General features: G+C 30.8%; 1 protein-coding gene across 1 annotated transcript in view; it reads right to left on the reverse strand.

Annotated features, from left to right (window-relative positions):
* LOC117170961 overlaps positions 1 to 17851 on the reverse strand; it is a 202975-nt gene that overhangs the window by 61365 nt on the left and 123759 nt on the right. Inside the window, exons 12-14 of the mRNA XM_033358003.1 lie at positions 14422 to 14626; positions 14031 to 14176; positions 12308 to 12436 (exon numbers count right to left, since the gene is read on the reverse strand). Of these exons, the coding sequence (XP_033213894.1) occupies positions 12308 to 12436; positions 14031 to 14176; positions 14422 to 14626 (480 nt within the window). The remainder of the gene's footprint in view (positions 1 to 12307; positions 12437 to 14030; positions 14177 to 14421; positions 14627 to 17851) is intronic.

Below are 17851 nucleotides of genomic sequence, written 5' to 3' on the forward strand. Positions count from 1 at the left end.
ATGTAAAAAATGTATAAATAAAATAAACCTTTTTAAGCCCTCATTTTTTATTTTCCATCGAATTAGTGACATATTTTATAGAGGATCTCTTATAATGATTGCTAAAATAAACGAAAATAGGTTAGAATTTATGTTAGTTATTTAGAATGTCTTTATTTAATGAAGGTATATAAACTTTCGTGGATTAGTATTTGTTATAGCATTAGAAATAAACAATAGTTATTTTTATTCCTTGAATGATACACTATAAAAAATTTAAAGGAATTTCCGATTTTTAATTTTAAAGTGACCGTATCTGATGCATTAATCATACCACGTCGATCGAGGGATAATAAAACTTTTTAGGTTAGACTATTACAAGGACTAGTGATATTACCAAGTCTGTGAAGTTGGCACCCCAGCTCTAAAATATCAGATTTTTTTAAATGAAGTCCTTTGGTGGTCCTTTGGTGGTGTTTGGTGGTCAACTTTGAAGGTTTGGTGGTCAAAATTGAAAAAGTTATTGATTTTTCAAAATTGGTGCCTCAACTTCCGTTAGCACTCCACTTCAATCTTCTTTTTTAATTCCTTATGACATCGTTTGGTGGTCGTTTGTTGGTGTTTGGTAGTGATTTCTGAACGTTTGGTGGTCGAAATTACAGGATATATCGGATCTTTTAGAAAATATGTGGCCCGTGACGGGACTCTGCGCATGCTTATGCGCATGTGTGATTGGTGCGAAATTTGAATTTCAAAATGCTCTTTTTCAATGTTAACGCTGTTTGGCAAGTATAATTGTACATAATTGTAGTTTTTAAGTTTTCGAACATCATAGGTTTTAGTATTTTTGAAATCTGAACTCTCTTATTATTTTATATTTTAAGTTTTTCGACTATTAATTACAAGGTAATCTTTGTGAGAATAAAATGTATTACAAAAGGTGGACAAATGTGGGAAAAATACAAAGACCGAGCGCGATACTGAATTGATACTGAATTATGGTTCTGTTACAGTTGTCTTTTTAAGTATTGTTTGATTTAGTTTACAGTAAAGGAACTCATTTCAATGTACATTGCCTTAATGAAGTTTCCGGACCAGGACTTTGAGTCAATTTCCAAAGATTCCCTTGTAATTAAAAGTCGAAAAGCTTAAAATATAAAATAATAAGAGAGTTTAGCTTTCAAAAATAATAAAACCTATAATGTTCGAAAACTTAAAAAATACAATTATGTACAACTATACTTGCCAAACAGCGTTTACATTGAAAAAGAGCATTTTAAAATTCAAATTTCACACCAATCACACGTGCGCATAAGCATGCGGAGAGACCCATCACGGGCCACATGTATTTTCTAAAATATCCGATATATCCTGTAATTTCGACCACCAAAAGTTCAGAAATCACTACCAACCACCAACAAATGACCACCAAATGATGTCATAAGGAATTAAAAAAGAAAATTGAAGTGGGTGCTAACGGAAGTTGACGCACCAATTTTGAAAACTCGATAACTTTTTTTATTTTGACCACCAAACGTCCACGGTCGACTACCAAACACCACCAAATGACCACCAAACGATACCAAAAAGAATTTTTTGAAAATATTAAAAAGTGCTGTGCCACCGTGAAGTTGGCACCCCAAATTTGAAAAATCTTTAACTTCTTCAATTTTGACCACCAAACATTCAAAGTTGACCACCAAACACCACCAAACGACCACCAAACGATTCCATATAAAAAAATCTGATATTTCAGAGTTGGGGTGCCAACTTCACGGACTTTCTCGTTATTGAGTAATATTTCAAAATTAACGTGAAGATAAACAGTATTTAAATTGAAAATTCTCCCTTGTGTACGAATTGTATGAAGAAAGTGCAAAATTACACTTTAACGTGAAATCACGAAAAAAGAGTGAATTTCAATCTCCGTGTAAAAGTTCCCATAGATAATGTACTTTTCGCTTATATTCTGGAATAATTACTTTAAAAAAATGAGATCCGTAATGATAGAAAATAATCAAAATTGATACTTCAATTATCTTACACTATTAAATTATTAATAATAACGCTGCTAAAAACTTTAACAAAGAAATCAAAGTTTAAAAATCGTAGAGTTTTGATAAAATTTTTGAAAATATTTAGCATTGTTTGGCACTATTTTCCAGACGACAATACCCCTGTATAAACTTATATTAACAGTGGTATTTTCCCTTAAATACAAATATTGTAAATTAAAAAAAAAATTATTATAATGGATTAAGAACGAATATTGTATTACTATGCTATAATACAATTAGATTTTATCGAAATATTTACATAATACATTTCAACAAAAACATTTTTTTAAATATTTAGATAAAATTGTGTTTGCAATATTAAATTATTTATCAGTTTTCTTCATATTGAGTATATTGGTTTATTCTTTTTCAGTTAATAATGGTACGTTTTTCCTGTAATCCAAATTATTATTTAATTATTCTTGATTTACATTTTTTAAATTTATTAATCATCATTGTTCTACTTTATACATTACATTGTACGTTTTTGCAGACACTTGATATTTTGATATTCAAGCTGAAGTTTTAAATTGTAAATATCATTTTAAAAGTTCACCCACTACAAATTTTGTGCCGCCAAACGAAATTTTCTCGTAATTGTCAATGGCTTCAGAGCGTACGAGTCAAAGATTTTTTTGTTACCGCACTGTTGACCACGCAGAATTATTTAGTTAAAACGAAGTTTCTGGAAATGTTTAAACCGAAGAGTATTAAGAGATAAAAAATCGATTTAATATTACTGGATAGTTGAGTTACAAGGCTAACTAAAAGTGATACTACAATAAGATGATATGTTCCAACCGTTTCCCAAATTTGTATAAGCCCGAATCCATTTCAAATGCAGATTCTATACTTAAACTCGCAGAATCTCTCGAGGGCGAATTGTTACTTTTGAGAGGAAATTCGATGATATTTTTTTCCGATTTTCTAAAAAAAAATGTTCTACGTAGTTATGCGTATTTGAATTTTGTGCTTTGATTTTCGAAAGTCTCCCATTTTTTTAAGCCCTTATAACTTTTTACCTCTATCAGATATTTATTTTCTTCTTTCTCATTTTGATAGCGTCTGTTTCTCTCTTTGCGGGATACTTCGAAAAATTTGAAAAAGTTTCAAAATTTAACAAATATCAGCGGGTTTCCTAAAAGTATTAAAAGTCGATTTTCTTAAAAAAAAAAAACACAAACTTAAAGTTTTCGCCTTTTTTATGTTGAATTTGTTCTATCATGAGGAAGACATCTTGTGACTTTTATGCTAAATATATGTGTTGATCAGAGTCAGCACGTCAGAATATCTTGCATCGTTAATGTCAAACATTAAAAAATTATAGTTTTACGAAAAAAATTCTCTAGCCTTAAAAATGGCTTAGCCCATATAAGGATGATGGGATGCATTTCTTCTATTATCAAAAACTTAAATAAAAATATATCGGACAGAATGAAAAAGTTGAGCTTTTCCAGAAAATATTTTTTTCATGTTTTTAAAATTTAAACAAAAAATATTTGAATATTTATTGGAAAACACCACTCTTTTATTCTTATTTATATTTTGTTCATATTTCTGCGTATACAAGAAAAATAACTTATCAGATTCATGCGGACTAAACCGTTTTGCCAGATATCTCAAAAGAGATAAAAATATTTTTATAGAACTTTTTTTGACGTATGAAATGTTATTTAAACATTTTTTTGTACCAGTCGTCATTTAAGAGAAAAATAAAAAATTTCAGTTTCATGAAAAAAATCTCCTTGCAACAAAATTTATATAGCCTACATAAAACTCACTAGATGTCTTCCGCATGAAAGAATTAATCGAAATCATAAATTTGTGATAAAAATATATGTATGTTTTTTTAGCAAATAAACTTTTCATATTTTCAGAAAAACCAACGTCTTTTATGTAATTTTTGACATTTTTAAAATTTTAAGTTGATTAAAAAATACGACAATAAACGCAATAAAAATAAAAAAGAGAGCGATAAATATTTCAATGGGGCCAACAGTTTTAGTGGTCTATACCAAAATTTGGGCTCTTTTGAAAGATAAAGCACAAAATTAAAATATGTAATTTACAAGATCATAACCTCGTAAGTAAATTTTTTTCGCAAATCAGAAAAATACGTATTGCCTATGATTTCCTCCTAAAAAAGAACATATTTCTTCTCAGAGAAATTCTATAACTTAAAATGTAAGAACTTTGAAATTGATTCAGTCATAAGTATTACTTAATAATTAGTATGAGATTAGTTTGTTTTATTTAGTTTGCTTTTATTTGTTTTATATTTTAAGTCCATGCTAACCGAGAAGTTAGCGCCAGAAAAGTCTTGATCGCGGAATTGAGCTAGATGAAGCTAGTAGTTGGCTAAAACTAAAAGATGCTCGCTCGCTTCATCAAGTCATGAAAGATCTATCTCGGGCTATCTACCTATTCTATCTTCATGCTTTTCTCGCCCGAGATAGCACTTTCATGATTCGATGGAGTGAGCGAGCATCTTTCAGTTTTGGCAAACTCCTAGCTTCATCTTGCTCAATTTCGCGAGCTGAAACTTTCTAGCGCTAACTTCTCGGTTAGCTTTTAATTGTTTATATTTTTGGTTAAGTATCCTCTAGTCGAAAGCGTGCGTTGGCATCCTATCGTTAGGACGCCTCGAGATGTATCCTTTGAAATTTGCTTTAATTGACATTGGGTAATTTTCATCCATTTTATAATTTATTTCTAATATTGCTAAACTTTGAAGTGAATCGACCGTACACCCAGAAAAAAGTTTTGTTGAATCGAAGAAACTTTCTTTAAATCAAAGAAATTCTAGTATTGATATACAGTCAAAGAAACATGTGTTTAATTTAAAGAAATTTTGTTGTTAACTCTCCTTATTAGATTTAAAGAAACATTTCGTTAATTTAAACGGAAAATTTCTTTAAATCAAACAAATATAATTTCTTATTTGACCTTTATATTTCTTCAAATGAAATAACTGTTTTAGTTGAAAAAAGAGAACAGTTTAGTTTAAAATGAATATAGATTTTATTTGAACCCAATAATACTTGAATACAATAATAATAACCTGAGGAAAAAGGTTTATTTGAATATTTTTTGTGTGTAAATGGATTGTATTCTTTCCTCATTCACAATTCCTCACGAAAATTTAAGGTAAAAAGATCAATTGTGACGAAATTTTGCACAGAAGTAACCAAAATTTACATACACACGAGGTTATGCCGTGCTGCATAAAAGTATTTACACGGTAGAAACCTACTATGCTTTCTGTAAATCCCTACGGTACAAGGAGGTCGCGCACTTCTTTAACACAGATTTTAGCGATTTAAATTATTGCCAAGAGCCGTCGCTTCCGCGTCTTCGCAAAAATTTGACAACACGTGTTTCGAAAGACGCATTAACGTAAAATAACACAGGCCCACAAAAAAATGTTGTCTGCATGAGACAAGTGACCAGGTTACTCTTATGGATTTTGAGCCGCTGAATCCAAATATGGCTTTAGAATTTGCCCTGCGCGTCTCAGTTTTCCCCTAGATGCAAAAAGTAGAGAAAAGCTTAGGGATTTTCTGGTCACAAACGCTATACAAAAAATTTGTCTACGCGATACAAGTGACTAGGCTGCTCTTGTGGATTTTGAGCGGCTGAACCAAATTCTGGCCTCCGAATTTATCTTGCACGTCTTAGTTGCCCTCTAGATGCAGAAAATAAGAAAAACCCTAGGGATAATTTGCACGTTATTTTTATAATACCAGTATGCGCGAAAAAAGACACATAGATATTATATTGTTAACTGCGACGACTTTTAAAGACTTAATTGGTAGACAGAAGTTCTTTATTGTGTCTTTTATTTCCCCTAGCTTGAGTAATTCTAGGGAAATTAAAGATCTTTCTCAGATTATATAGATTTACACGGGAAAAAAACCCTAATATCTTTTACAGTTTTGCGTGCAAAATCAGTCACAAGTCTCGTGCAACTTTTTTTTGGTGGACCTGTGTGATCAGAAATTCCCTAGGCTTTTCTTTACATTTTGCATCTAAAGAAAAAATGTTACAAGCCCGAAAAATGTGGGGTTCAATTTTACATTTAGCACGCAAATCTGCAATAGATATAGCATTTTTTCCCCTCGTACAAATCTATATAATATGAAGATCTTCAATTTCCATAGAATTACCAAAGCTAGGGGAAACAGGAGGCAAACAAGAGAATTTCTGTGTACAAATTAAGTCTCTATAAGTCACGACACTAAAGAACATCCATGTGTCCATTTTTGCGTATATTAGTATTATGAAAATAACGTCCAGAATATCCCTAGGTTTTTGCCTATTTTCTGCATCTAGGAGAAAACTGAGACGCATACGAGAAATTCTGAGGCTAGATTTGGATTCAGCGGCTCAAAATCAATAAGGTTAGCCTAGTCACTTATTCCTTGCAGGAAAATTTTCTTATGGCCTGTGTGAACAGAAAATCCTTAGGCTTTTCCCTACTTTTTACATCTAGGGAGAAAATGGTAAAAACTCGAAAAATTTAGTGATCAATTTTAGATTCAGAGCGCAAAACTGAAGAGCAAATAGCATTTTTCTTATTTTTGCTTTATAAGTCAGTATAACATGCGTAAGACCTTTAATTTTCCCAGATTTATCCTAGCTAGGGGAAACGATAAGCAAAATAGGGAATTTTTGTGGATGAATTTGGTCTTTTCGAGTCCCAATACATAAGAATATGACACCAGTACGTTTATTCTTCCGTATACTGGTATTATTAAAATAATATCCAGAATATCTCTAGTTTTTCCCTTATTTGCTTCATCTAGGGGAAAACTGAGACGTATAGGAGAAATTCTGAGGCCAGAATTCGATTCAGCAGCTTAAAATCCATAAGAGCAGCCTAGTTAATTATCTTGTGCTGACAAATTTTTTTATTGCCTGCGTGACCAGAAAATCCCTAGGATTTTCCCTACTTTTTGCATCTAGGGGAAAACTGGGACGTGTAGGCCAAATTCTAAGGCCATATTCGGAGTCAGCGGCCCAAATTCCATAAGGGTAGCCTGGTCACTTGTCTCGTGTACACAACTTTTTTTTGTGGGCCTGTGTAATCAAAGTGTTTTTTCTGCGGAATATCATAGTGCATTCGTAATGTGGATTAAGAAAATCTTTCTTTGATTTTATTACTTTAATTTTAAAAAAAAAAAAAATGTTTTTTTTTTTAATTCAGTAAGAACTTTTTTTTGGGTGTAGTAAAGACTCTCACCAAGCTCCTCTATTTTAGAAACACAATTTCATTGCACCGTAAATGCAGGGAAATTAATGTAAATATTTGCTGGCCCTAGTTCAGGATTATTAACTATAATCGATCTGGAAATATAGTCTGTGGATCCGAATGCTATATTTTGCGAGAACAGAATCCTAATTCTAAGCGAATTTCAATAACTGTTGAATAAATCAGATTTACACTCGCGTTTAATGATTTAGCAATTCTCCCATCCAAATTGAAGAGCCATCATCACGTAATCCGATTGTACAATATCTATTTGCATTTTTATTCACGTTATTTCAAATCAAGAGAGGTTGCTTTATTAAAAATATTATTTTTTTTTTTTAATCAACTAATTAAATTCATTCCAGAGTTTGCGAGTTTTACGTGGTACTCTGCAGGGGAGTCAACCTTAACGTCACAAAGTTTTACATAGGAGGGGGGTTGCGAAGGTTTTGTAACACGTGAAACTTTTCTAATACAAGAAGAAAATGTAGATCTGTGTTGATACAATAAAGACTAATTTTATCCAAACAAAAAATTTGAAAATTACTTGTTCAACCAAATTGTTACATTTGTATTCCTAACAAAATTGAATTTTTACAAAATAGTTAAATCCTTAATCAAATAGATAAATTTTTAACGAGCAAGATTAATTTTTACCCATTTAGACGACTTTTTAACATCGCAGGTAAGTTCCCAAAGTAAAAGTCGAATATTTTAGAAAGCAGTCGACTTTTAAACTTAACAAATATACTTTTCAGAAAAAAAGTTTATTTTCAATCAATAAAGATTAGCTTTTAATGGAGCAGTTGACTTTTCAAATAAAATAATATCGATATTAACAAAAAATGGAAGCTTTATATTTACTAGTTGAATTCAACTAAAAAATAGAAGAACTGATAACAAATTATTTTATTTTCTACAAAATAGTTTAATCTTTAAAAAAGTGAATTCTCACGAAAGTGGTTTAAATTTCAAACAATTAGTGAAACTTCCAACCAAAAGGAACATTTTAAACAAAATATTTAAATTTGCATCTAAGAAGATGAATTCGTTACCAAGCAAAAGCAAAACAAATCTGCAAAGGCGTGAATTACATAAATTTTAAATCTAATAGTTGAATTTTAAATCAGAAAAGATAAATCTTTTACAAAGAATGAAATAGCTAATTTTTCAGAAAAAAAACACAAATTAAAAAAAAATAGTTAAACTTTCAAATAAATAATTTAATTTAAAAAAAGTAGATTATTCAACCAAGCAGTTGAATTTTCAACCAAAATGCATGCATTTTCCATTAAGGAAATTAGATTTTTGCAAAAAAATGTTCTCAACAGAATATATAAATTTGTTAACAGAAAAGATCGATTTATAACTAAAAATATCAGTTTGTAACGAAAAATCAGATAGCTATACTTTCAATGAGAAAAATTAATTCTCAATAAAAAAAAAGACGAATTTTTAATAAAATAGTTAAATTTTTAACCAGAGATTAATTTGTAACTAAAATTATGAATCTTTAGTTAAAAAATGAATAAAAATTTTATTTTCAAACAAAGAAGATTAATTTTCGACCCTAATTTTAAAATCATTACCAAAATACAAGAATTATTAACCAAATACTTGAATTTTCTACTGAAAAAGATGAATCTTCAACCAAAAAGAATTACTTTCCATTAAAGTTGTTCAACTTGCATGTTAGGTTAATTTGTCGCCTAATTAAATCTTTAAATTAAATCAAAGTTCTTAAATTTTTTTTTATTGATTCTCAGAGTTTGTCACAAAATGTGAAAAACTGTCACAAGAGAGAGGGCTGAGTTAAAATTCACTGAAAATAGCCTCATGTAATAGGTGAACGCACCCTTTGTTGTGAAATGTTTTCATTTTTTCAATAGGAGATTGATTTAAAACCGTTTCCATTAGGTTGAAGTGAAACTAACGTGTCCATACTTTATAGAAAGAACCGAACAATGGCCTTTGAGCAAAATCAACCTACTGTATATGTTTCCGAACTGTTTTTCAGTGACTAATCGGTTTGTTTCGCTTCGTTTCGTCACTACAAAAAACCAATAGGCAACTTTAACCGCTTTCAAATTGTACGATTTATCGGGAGTGACACCAGCTCTTCAGTTCTCTCTCTTTCTAGTTATATCATTTTTTTATTTGTGCCATCAATATCACTCTGTTTGGGATTAAGTGTTTGCCGTCAATTAAATTCTCGTTTTAAAGCCCTGTAAAGGGCCGTTCATACATTACGTTTAGTATGCGTTTTTCGGGGTTTGAGTTATTTTAGATTTCGGTGCATTTAGTTGTTTTCAACGTTCTAGAAATACACCTCTCAAGTGCCAGGCGTACCCCATCGCACAGTGAATTACACGGACACCTTTTCACAGCAAAGTGAGCCTCACCCACTGCGCCATCCGGCAGACTAACTAGCTAGGCCGTGGAGATGAACAATAATGTTAAGGTGGACGGAGCAGTCCCTCCGTAGTCATCAGTTAAAAATTAGATGCACAAATTGAACGCACATTTTGGGTGTACTATATCGTGTGTGTGTTTGTTTATAACTTGAAATAGAACAGCGACCATCAAGTGATAGTTCCCTCGATATAGAGCCTCTGCCTTAAGAAATAACTGCTTTTTGAGAAGATCGACAATTTAAGGTGGGTTCCAGACCACCAAAGCTCCGGTAGAAGTGCATTAAAAACTGTCAACTTGTACCGAAACAACGATCAAGGCCCAATCCTCCTGCTCTCAAGATTTACGTCCTATCACCTGCGTTAAATTGTTAAACAAACAGCTTAATATTTAATATTTAGAGACACAAAAAAAAACAAAAATACATAAATTTATCACTAAATAGTCAAATTTATAATTTAAAAAAAAACAAGAAAAGTTTTGAGCGAGAAATGGAATAGCTAAATTTTCAGTTTAAAAAATTTATTTTCAACAAAAAATGAAACAAAACAGTATTAGCTTTTTTGACAGAAGCGAACATTTAATCGAAGATTTTTGAACCAAAAAAATTAATATTTTACCGAAAATAGTTCATTTTCTCTTTTGTTTACTTAATTTAGTTAGCATTTAGTGAAAAACGAGAAAAGGGGAAAGTTTCTTGAAAACAAGGAAAAATAGAAGAATCGTTCAAAAAAGGAGTAAAGAGAAGAATAGAATTAATAATTCTTAGTTAAAAATTTCGAATATTTGTTTGAAATTTAATTCTTTTTTCTTAAATGTACCTTTTTTCTAAGGTTATTTCTGTTCGTAAAAAATTTAAGTATTTGTTTAAAGTTCAACTAATTTTTTTAAAATAAATTTTTTTTGCTGAACATTCATCTTTGACTTAAAACTTAACTATTTTGTTTCAACTTCGTTAAGTTTTTTGTTTCAAATTAATTTGTTTGTTCGGCAATTTAATTATTCTATATTCTGCTTAAAATTCAATTTTTTTTTATTAAAAAATTTAACTTTTTGGTTAAAAATTTATATTTTTTAGTTGAAAATTCAACTATTTGATTGGAAGTTCACGAATTTAATTAAAAATTCACCTGTTACGCCAGAAGATTAAATTTGTTGTTAAAAAAATCGTTATTTATGAAGTTTAAAATATTTTGTTGAATGAAGAACTCTTCTGTAAAAAAACTATTTTTTTTAACATTCATAATTTTAACTGAAAATTCATCCCTTTCTTTGAAAATTCGTCTTTTTTTAGAAAATTAAACTTTTTGGATGAAAAGTCATCATTTTTGGTCAATAGTGCAACTTTTTGTTTGAAAATTCCAATGTTGAGAAAAAAGTTAATAATTTTTTTGGCTATAAATTCAACGAATTGGTTCGAAGTTTAACTAATTTGTTGAAAATAAATTTGTACAAGAATCGCCTCTTTGAATGAAAATTTAACTACTTTGCCGAAAATTCGTTTTTGTTTAGGATAAAAATTACTTGTTTTTTGGGTCCGAAAATTGAACTATTATATTTTGATTTAAAAATTCATCTTTTTGATTGGTGATTCAAAATTCACTACTTGGTTAAAAATTCGTATCGATAAAAACTTATCGTTTTTAGTTCAAAATTCAAATATTTTTCGTTGAAAATTCTATTTTTTGTGAAAATTTCATCTCCTCGGTTAAAACTTCATATTTTGAGGTTGAATATTCAGCTGTTTAATTAAAAATACAAATATTTTTCTTAAAGTTTAACTACTTTTTTAAAGATGCAACTATTCTCTTGCAGACATTTTTGAACGAAAATTCAACTGTTTCTTTAGAGAGGCGTCCTTTTAAATTAAAAATTCAAGTTTTATGGAAGAAAAGTCATCTTTTTGGCTATATTAATTGTGTTTGAAAGAGTTTATTCCCCTATTATTTTACACTTTTGTGGAAAATCAGCCTACTTCGCTTGTTTTTCAAGCACTTTGAGCTGTGAAATTATGCACGCCAAAAAATGCAAAAGAACGACTAAATGTCTTTTGGGGCAGATTGGGGGTTAAAAAACGCCCAAAAGTGATAACGGAAATCATGGACAGCCTCTAAGCCCGTAAGTTCTACAAGCTTTTGTAACGAAGAAAGAAATTCGCATGACGTATTTTCATCCCGGAAATATTTTCACAATGGCATTTAATGCAATAAACAAACCTAATTAAAAGTTTTAACTTTAGGATGATTCATATTGATAAATATTTTTTCCTGATTGTAGTTGATTTCCTTTCATATTACTCCTGTACTTCGTGGTCTACTTTCAATTATTTTTAGCTGTGAGTGCGATCGAATGGGCACATGCAAGGCTCTCGGCTCCAAAGTGATTAGAAAGTTTCAAAACGTCGACCTCTGTAAAACTTCATAAACGCCTCGCATTTCGTGTTGGCGTCGACTTTTGACGCTTGAATACGAGTTCTTTTCTTTCCATGACGTAATCAGAGTATAGGGCTCTATTTTAACAGTCGGGAAAATCGTTGGTCTTTACAAAGGATAGAATAATTAGTGAAAAAGATGGGAATTTTATTTTTTCAAATTATTTCTTAACTTACCTTGATGCGCAGGAGATGCTGCAGATTTTCTGAATCACTGCTGTTTTGAGGTGGATTATCCGTCCCCAGTCGGACAGCCGCAATCACGTTTTCTTTGGTTACGTTGTACAAGAAGAGGGTACATACAGTCTACAAAGAAACAAAAATCCAATCTGATAATTATTCGTGAAAGACGAACGAAATTGCAAAATCCTATTTCTCCTCTTCGCCTGATACTTGAACCCTGATTTTTTGCACCTAACCTTTGGGGTTTGACGTAGGGCTAGCGCAGCTTGAACTCTGATCAATGAACATTTATACTTAACTTAAGGTGCTGTATCCTAAGAAATTGTCTGTAACCGTTGACCCCTGACCTGTTATTTCTGATTTTTGTACTCTCATCTTTGACAATTCACCCCCGGAGTTTATCTACCAAATTAATAAAAAAAAAATCGAAACCCTACCGCCTGATCTAACCGAGAGTTGAAAGACTCTTGCATCGCGGTTGATTTAACTCTCGTGGATTTTCTAAAGCAGTTCTTATGGAATTTCGAATACGGCTACAATTTTTGCAATGATTACAACTTATAATTTTTAGATGCCGCTTTGTGAAAAAATTTATTTTTTTTACTTTGTGCAAATATAAAATTGAAAACAATGGTAAAATATCCAAAATTACTTAGAAATTACCTGCCATTGTTTATAACAACACAATCGTTAATTACGTACTATTCATTGACCATAAACTATCAATTTATGCTTTGCGAATATTTATGTATCTTAGAAACACTGATACTAATCATTCTTAATTATTTACGTGTTATTAAAGCAACAATGTTCAAGTTAACGATTTTTTTCAACGTCATATTTCAATGAAGTTATTGAAAAAAATCCTCTTGACAGTTATTTTAACTGAAATTTAAAGAAGAAAAGATTAAAAATAAAATTGCAAATTGTAGCTTGAATCGTATTTTCAACATTTTTGCGTCATTTTGCCTCAATTTTTGCTGGTTAGATTGGAAGGTAGCGCTCTAAGTTTGTGACCAGAAAGTCTGGGCTCAATTCCTGCTGTCTGAATTATTTGTTTATTTATTTTTCATTCAATTCTTTGTATTGCAGTTGACTAATAAACTTATTGAAATTAGGCAATTTAGCAATTATTTTTTTAAACAAAAATAATAATAAACAAAATTATGATGTTTATTTGAATGAAGAAAAACGTGAATTTTTGATTTAAACAAACTTTTGTTATTGTAAAAGTGATAAAGGTCAAAGAACACATCTTAATGTAAAAAATAAGATTAAAAATAAATATTTTTGCTTAATTTAAATAAATTTAATTGTCAGTAACAATGAGAAAACTTTGAATAAAAAAAGTGGCAGAAAATAAAGGTGGCAGAAATTGAGTCCGCAGTTTCCAGCCTTCAAACTCAGTGCGCTGCCGCCTGCTCGAACCGGTAGTTGAAGGAATCTCGCATCACGATCTATGTGAAGTGCGTGTATTGTTTAAAACCCATTTTTTCTTAAAAATCTCTGAAAATTGTATCATATTACTTTAACATATTAAAAGATTGATAATTTTAATTACATTACTGGGAGGAGTATGAATCCAAACAAAATTCCAAATTGTATAGGTTCACATTGTCGTTCTAAAGACCAATTTTTTTAGAGTTGAAATATTTTTTCAGATATTAAGGAGATGAAATTTGATCAACAATACACATGAATTTGAAAAAAACCTTACCTGATTATTTACTTCCTCTCTCATAAAACTGTCTAGGGAAGACACCGCATCCAGCACGGTGAGATTATTATGAGGCCTCAGCAAGTTCTCATCAGTCTCGCTGTACCCCAGGAACATAAATACTCCATGCGGAATGCTGTATGCATCTAAGAAAAGCGATTTATCATTCAAACATTTCTTTTGGCCAAACAAAAATTTCGAAAATCATCATCAATCCAATTTTGGCATGTTGGAAAAGGAGATGGACTAGTCTTAAAAATTCGGGACGACTACCCAAGCTCATGAAAAACATTTTACTAATCATTCCAAATTTCGGGACAACACACTTCGATTATTTAAATAATAATAATAAACGATTACAAAATTAAGAGTAGGAAGATTTTCTACTTACCAGGGGATGGCCGCATACATATAAAACGACCACTGTAGCAAAGACATCGGCCTCGATACGCCTGATAAGCTGGCGCTGCGTGATTATAGTACGCGAAATCAGTTTTGCAAGGTGAAGATTCAACACAAATTGTGTTGCAAACTAGAACTTCGCCTTCCCCACACTGACAGAGTTCCGAGCAGTCGGGCTCATCGTCTCGATACAACTGCGTTAATGAAATTGATATTGAATTGTTAGAAGATTTATTTGTTTATGAAGCAGTGATTAGATTTAGAAACAACATTTTGATTTTTAAAATGGCATATACGCTGGAAATCCCATTTGAGTGCAGTTTCTTCTGGTACTAAATGGACTTTACTTAAATCAACACAACATTCGCTTGCTCCGAGTTAAGAGCCAGGGCCGCCTAACGCAACCTGATGCAACTAATGTGCTGAGAGTGCGGCCCTCATGCCGTTTGTAACGCTTGCGTGAACACTGCCTCTCGTTCGGTATTGCGGTGACCGCATTATAAATTCCAAAAAAAGAAATTCTAGGAACGACTCGAATAGGAGTTACCTAAATGGGTTTTGCAGTTTACTTCCAAAATGGTCCCCCAAGAATATTGACTTGATATTTGGCCTAGAGATTCCTTTTACATCCCAGTTAAAAGTTCTAAAAGAATATTTAGCGCGGATTAAAATAAAATTAAGTGATTAAACGTTTTCCCTTATGAAAAATAAGTTATGGTAACCTTTTTTGTAATTTATAGTAACTTGTTGCTTCATGTTGGTCCTAATTGTCAAACATTCTTATAACATCATCAGCTTTTAAATTTTTAAAACTTTTTGAATTTAAAGTATTTGTTAAGTTATGAAACTTTGTTATATTTGAAACGTTTGAAATCTTGTGAAATTAATTTTTTGTTGAAATTTTAAAAATGTGGAGATTTTAGACATTTTAGAGACTTACAAAAAATCAGCGTATCTAAAAATTTTCTGAAGTTTTCGGTAACTTGGGTTCAATAATAATAAATTATGGTAATTCATCTCTAATTTATTGTTATTCACTATTTTAATTTTGTTCAGTACACCGACCAATTTCTCAACAGGATCAATTAATTGCTTAATATATTTTATTACTCACCTCTTGCGTCACTTTATACTCCTTTTACAAAAATATTCCGGCTTATATTTTTCCTTTTTGAAATATTTTACACAAAGATATTGTTACTATGTTATGTTCCTGCACAAAATATATACAATATATACAATAGTACAATTTTCATCTACGACGAAAGATTCTTCAGTAATATGTACTATGACATTTAGTTCTTGTGAGAAAGCAAACAGGTTATTTAACAAACTTTCATTTATTTTAAAAAGTTATAAATATAACAAAAAAATGTTTTAAACCATCTATAGTTGAGATATTTTTGGCGGAAAAGAGAAAATGTGATATAAGGTGTAGATTTCGTTCATAATTAACATTCTTGGATTTCGTCTTATTTTTCGCGTGACGGTCGCACATAGGGGGGGGGGGGGGGGGGGGGGGGGGGGGGGGGGGTGACTTTTTTGTCATCAATAACTTATAGTCTGCAGATATTGACTGAATCGGACGTACACAATGTGATAAAAAGCTGAAATATTTTTACAGAGTATTGCCCAGCAAAATTATTAAATCAGTTGTGCAGTTCTTTTATAAATAAAAAAATGAAAAAAATGGCCATTCCTTTTATTTGTCGTTTCCAGTGTTCCTCAATAAAAAGAAAATTGATGTAATCGCCCACGTTTCATAGAGTGGCACTTGTATATTATGTTTATCATAAAGAATCATAAAATTGTTCAATTTATTATAAAAATGGACATTTTCCCGTTGACAAATGCCTGAATATTTAATTTATTCATTCAAATTGTTTTTAATATTAACAAGAATAATCTTAAGAACATTTTTTTCATAATAATATTGTCTTTTTCCAATCTCCTTTAAATATTACCGAAAAAACGTAAAATTATTTAAAATGATACAAAATACCCTTTCAACAAATAATTTGTCTACACAAATTTTTTTCTTTATTACATAGGCACACAGAAAAGTGTATCGCGCCAAAAAAAAGGAGACCAACTGTTGTTTTGGTCTAACAAAGTTAAAATCTACATTGATTGGAATTTTCTGCTTACTACCCGAGTAAAAATGCTTCGATTTGAGTTCGATTAGTTTAAGTCTTGAGTTCGTCTCCAAGACATCGATGTCTGGCTGCAATTCAAAATTGAGTAGAGACATAGGCCTTCGTCTTACTTTTATGGCCACGACAGGTAAAACGGCGTTTACTTGTCTTAAGTCGAGCCTTGTCTTGGCTAAGACGACGTTTACTTGACTTAAGACGAGCCTTGTCTTGGCTGAGAATATCGAACCTTTTTTGGCTCACGAATGAGATTAAAATTAAAGAATGAAAAATTTGTAATTATTAAATTGGTTATTTTTAATAACTTTCTAGAAGGATCTCCTAAGCTGTTAGAAATACGTAAAACGAAACAACATTTTCGGTATCATCGTCAAACAAGTATAATACAAATAAAAATCCGTAAATAAGTTGATTTAATATGTATATTGTATAAAAATATACAAGATTGTTTAAGCATTAACAAAGATTAGCTTTTATGACTGTTAGAAATAACCTTTTTTTATGGCAGGTATACGCTCGAAGTTATAAACCGCACGTGTTGAAGTCATAAAAATACGACTCAAGAGATAAAATTATATCTTCAAGGCATAAAAACTTGTCTTCAAGAGATAAATTGAAGTCTGGTTCCGTCTCAAAACTGAGATATGCTCAAGTCAATCTTTTCGACTTCAGCATGTCTTGATTGGGGGCAATTCAAGTCGAACTCAAGCCGAAGCATTTTTATTCGGGTAGCTTTTACGTTCCATCAGTCTTAAATTTTTTTGTTCACATCAAACTATCCTAAGCTATCCCAATTTTTATAGCTCTTATGTTCAAAAAGATTGATTTTTGTCTCGAGAGAAATTTTTGTCTCTTTAAAATAATAGTAATTTTGTTTTTAAAATACTCATTCGAATGCAGGCCATTTTTACACGAGTAGAATTATATGAAGAATGTCACGTATTATGTAATATCCGCTTGTTTATAGCTTTTAAAATACGTAAGACGATTAAAAAGGATATCAAAAATTATTTTTACAACTAGAAAAAAACGAATTTTGATTTATGGAGGTTTAATTGGCTTACTTGGGATTTTTTGCTTGCCTGTGTTATATTATGATAAAACGTTTTTAAACTAATTTTACTCAATATAATATAGTCGATTGTAACAAGTTTTCTATTACTTACAAACATCGGAAACGTAAAATTAACAAAAATAATTAATGTATTCAATTCTGTATAGGATATATTATGCGAAGAAAGTATTTATAATGGATAGAATATTTTT

The sequence above is a fragment of the Belonocnema kinseyi genome, chromosome 4 (genome assembly GCF_010883055.1).
Source record: "Belonocnema kinseyi isolate 2016_QV_RU_SX_M_011 chromosome 4, B_treatae_v1, whole genome shotgun sequence".
Classification (NCBI taxonomy): Eukaryota; Metazoa; Arthropoda; class Insecta; order Hymenoptera; family Cynipidae; genus Belonocnema; species Belonocnema kinseyi.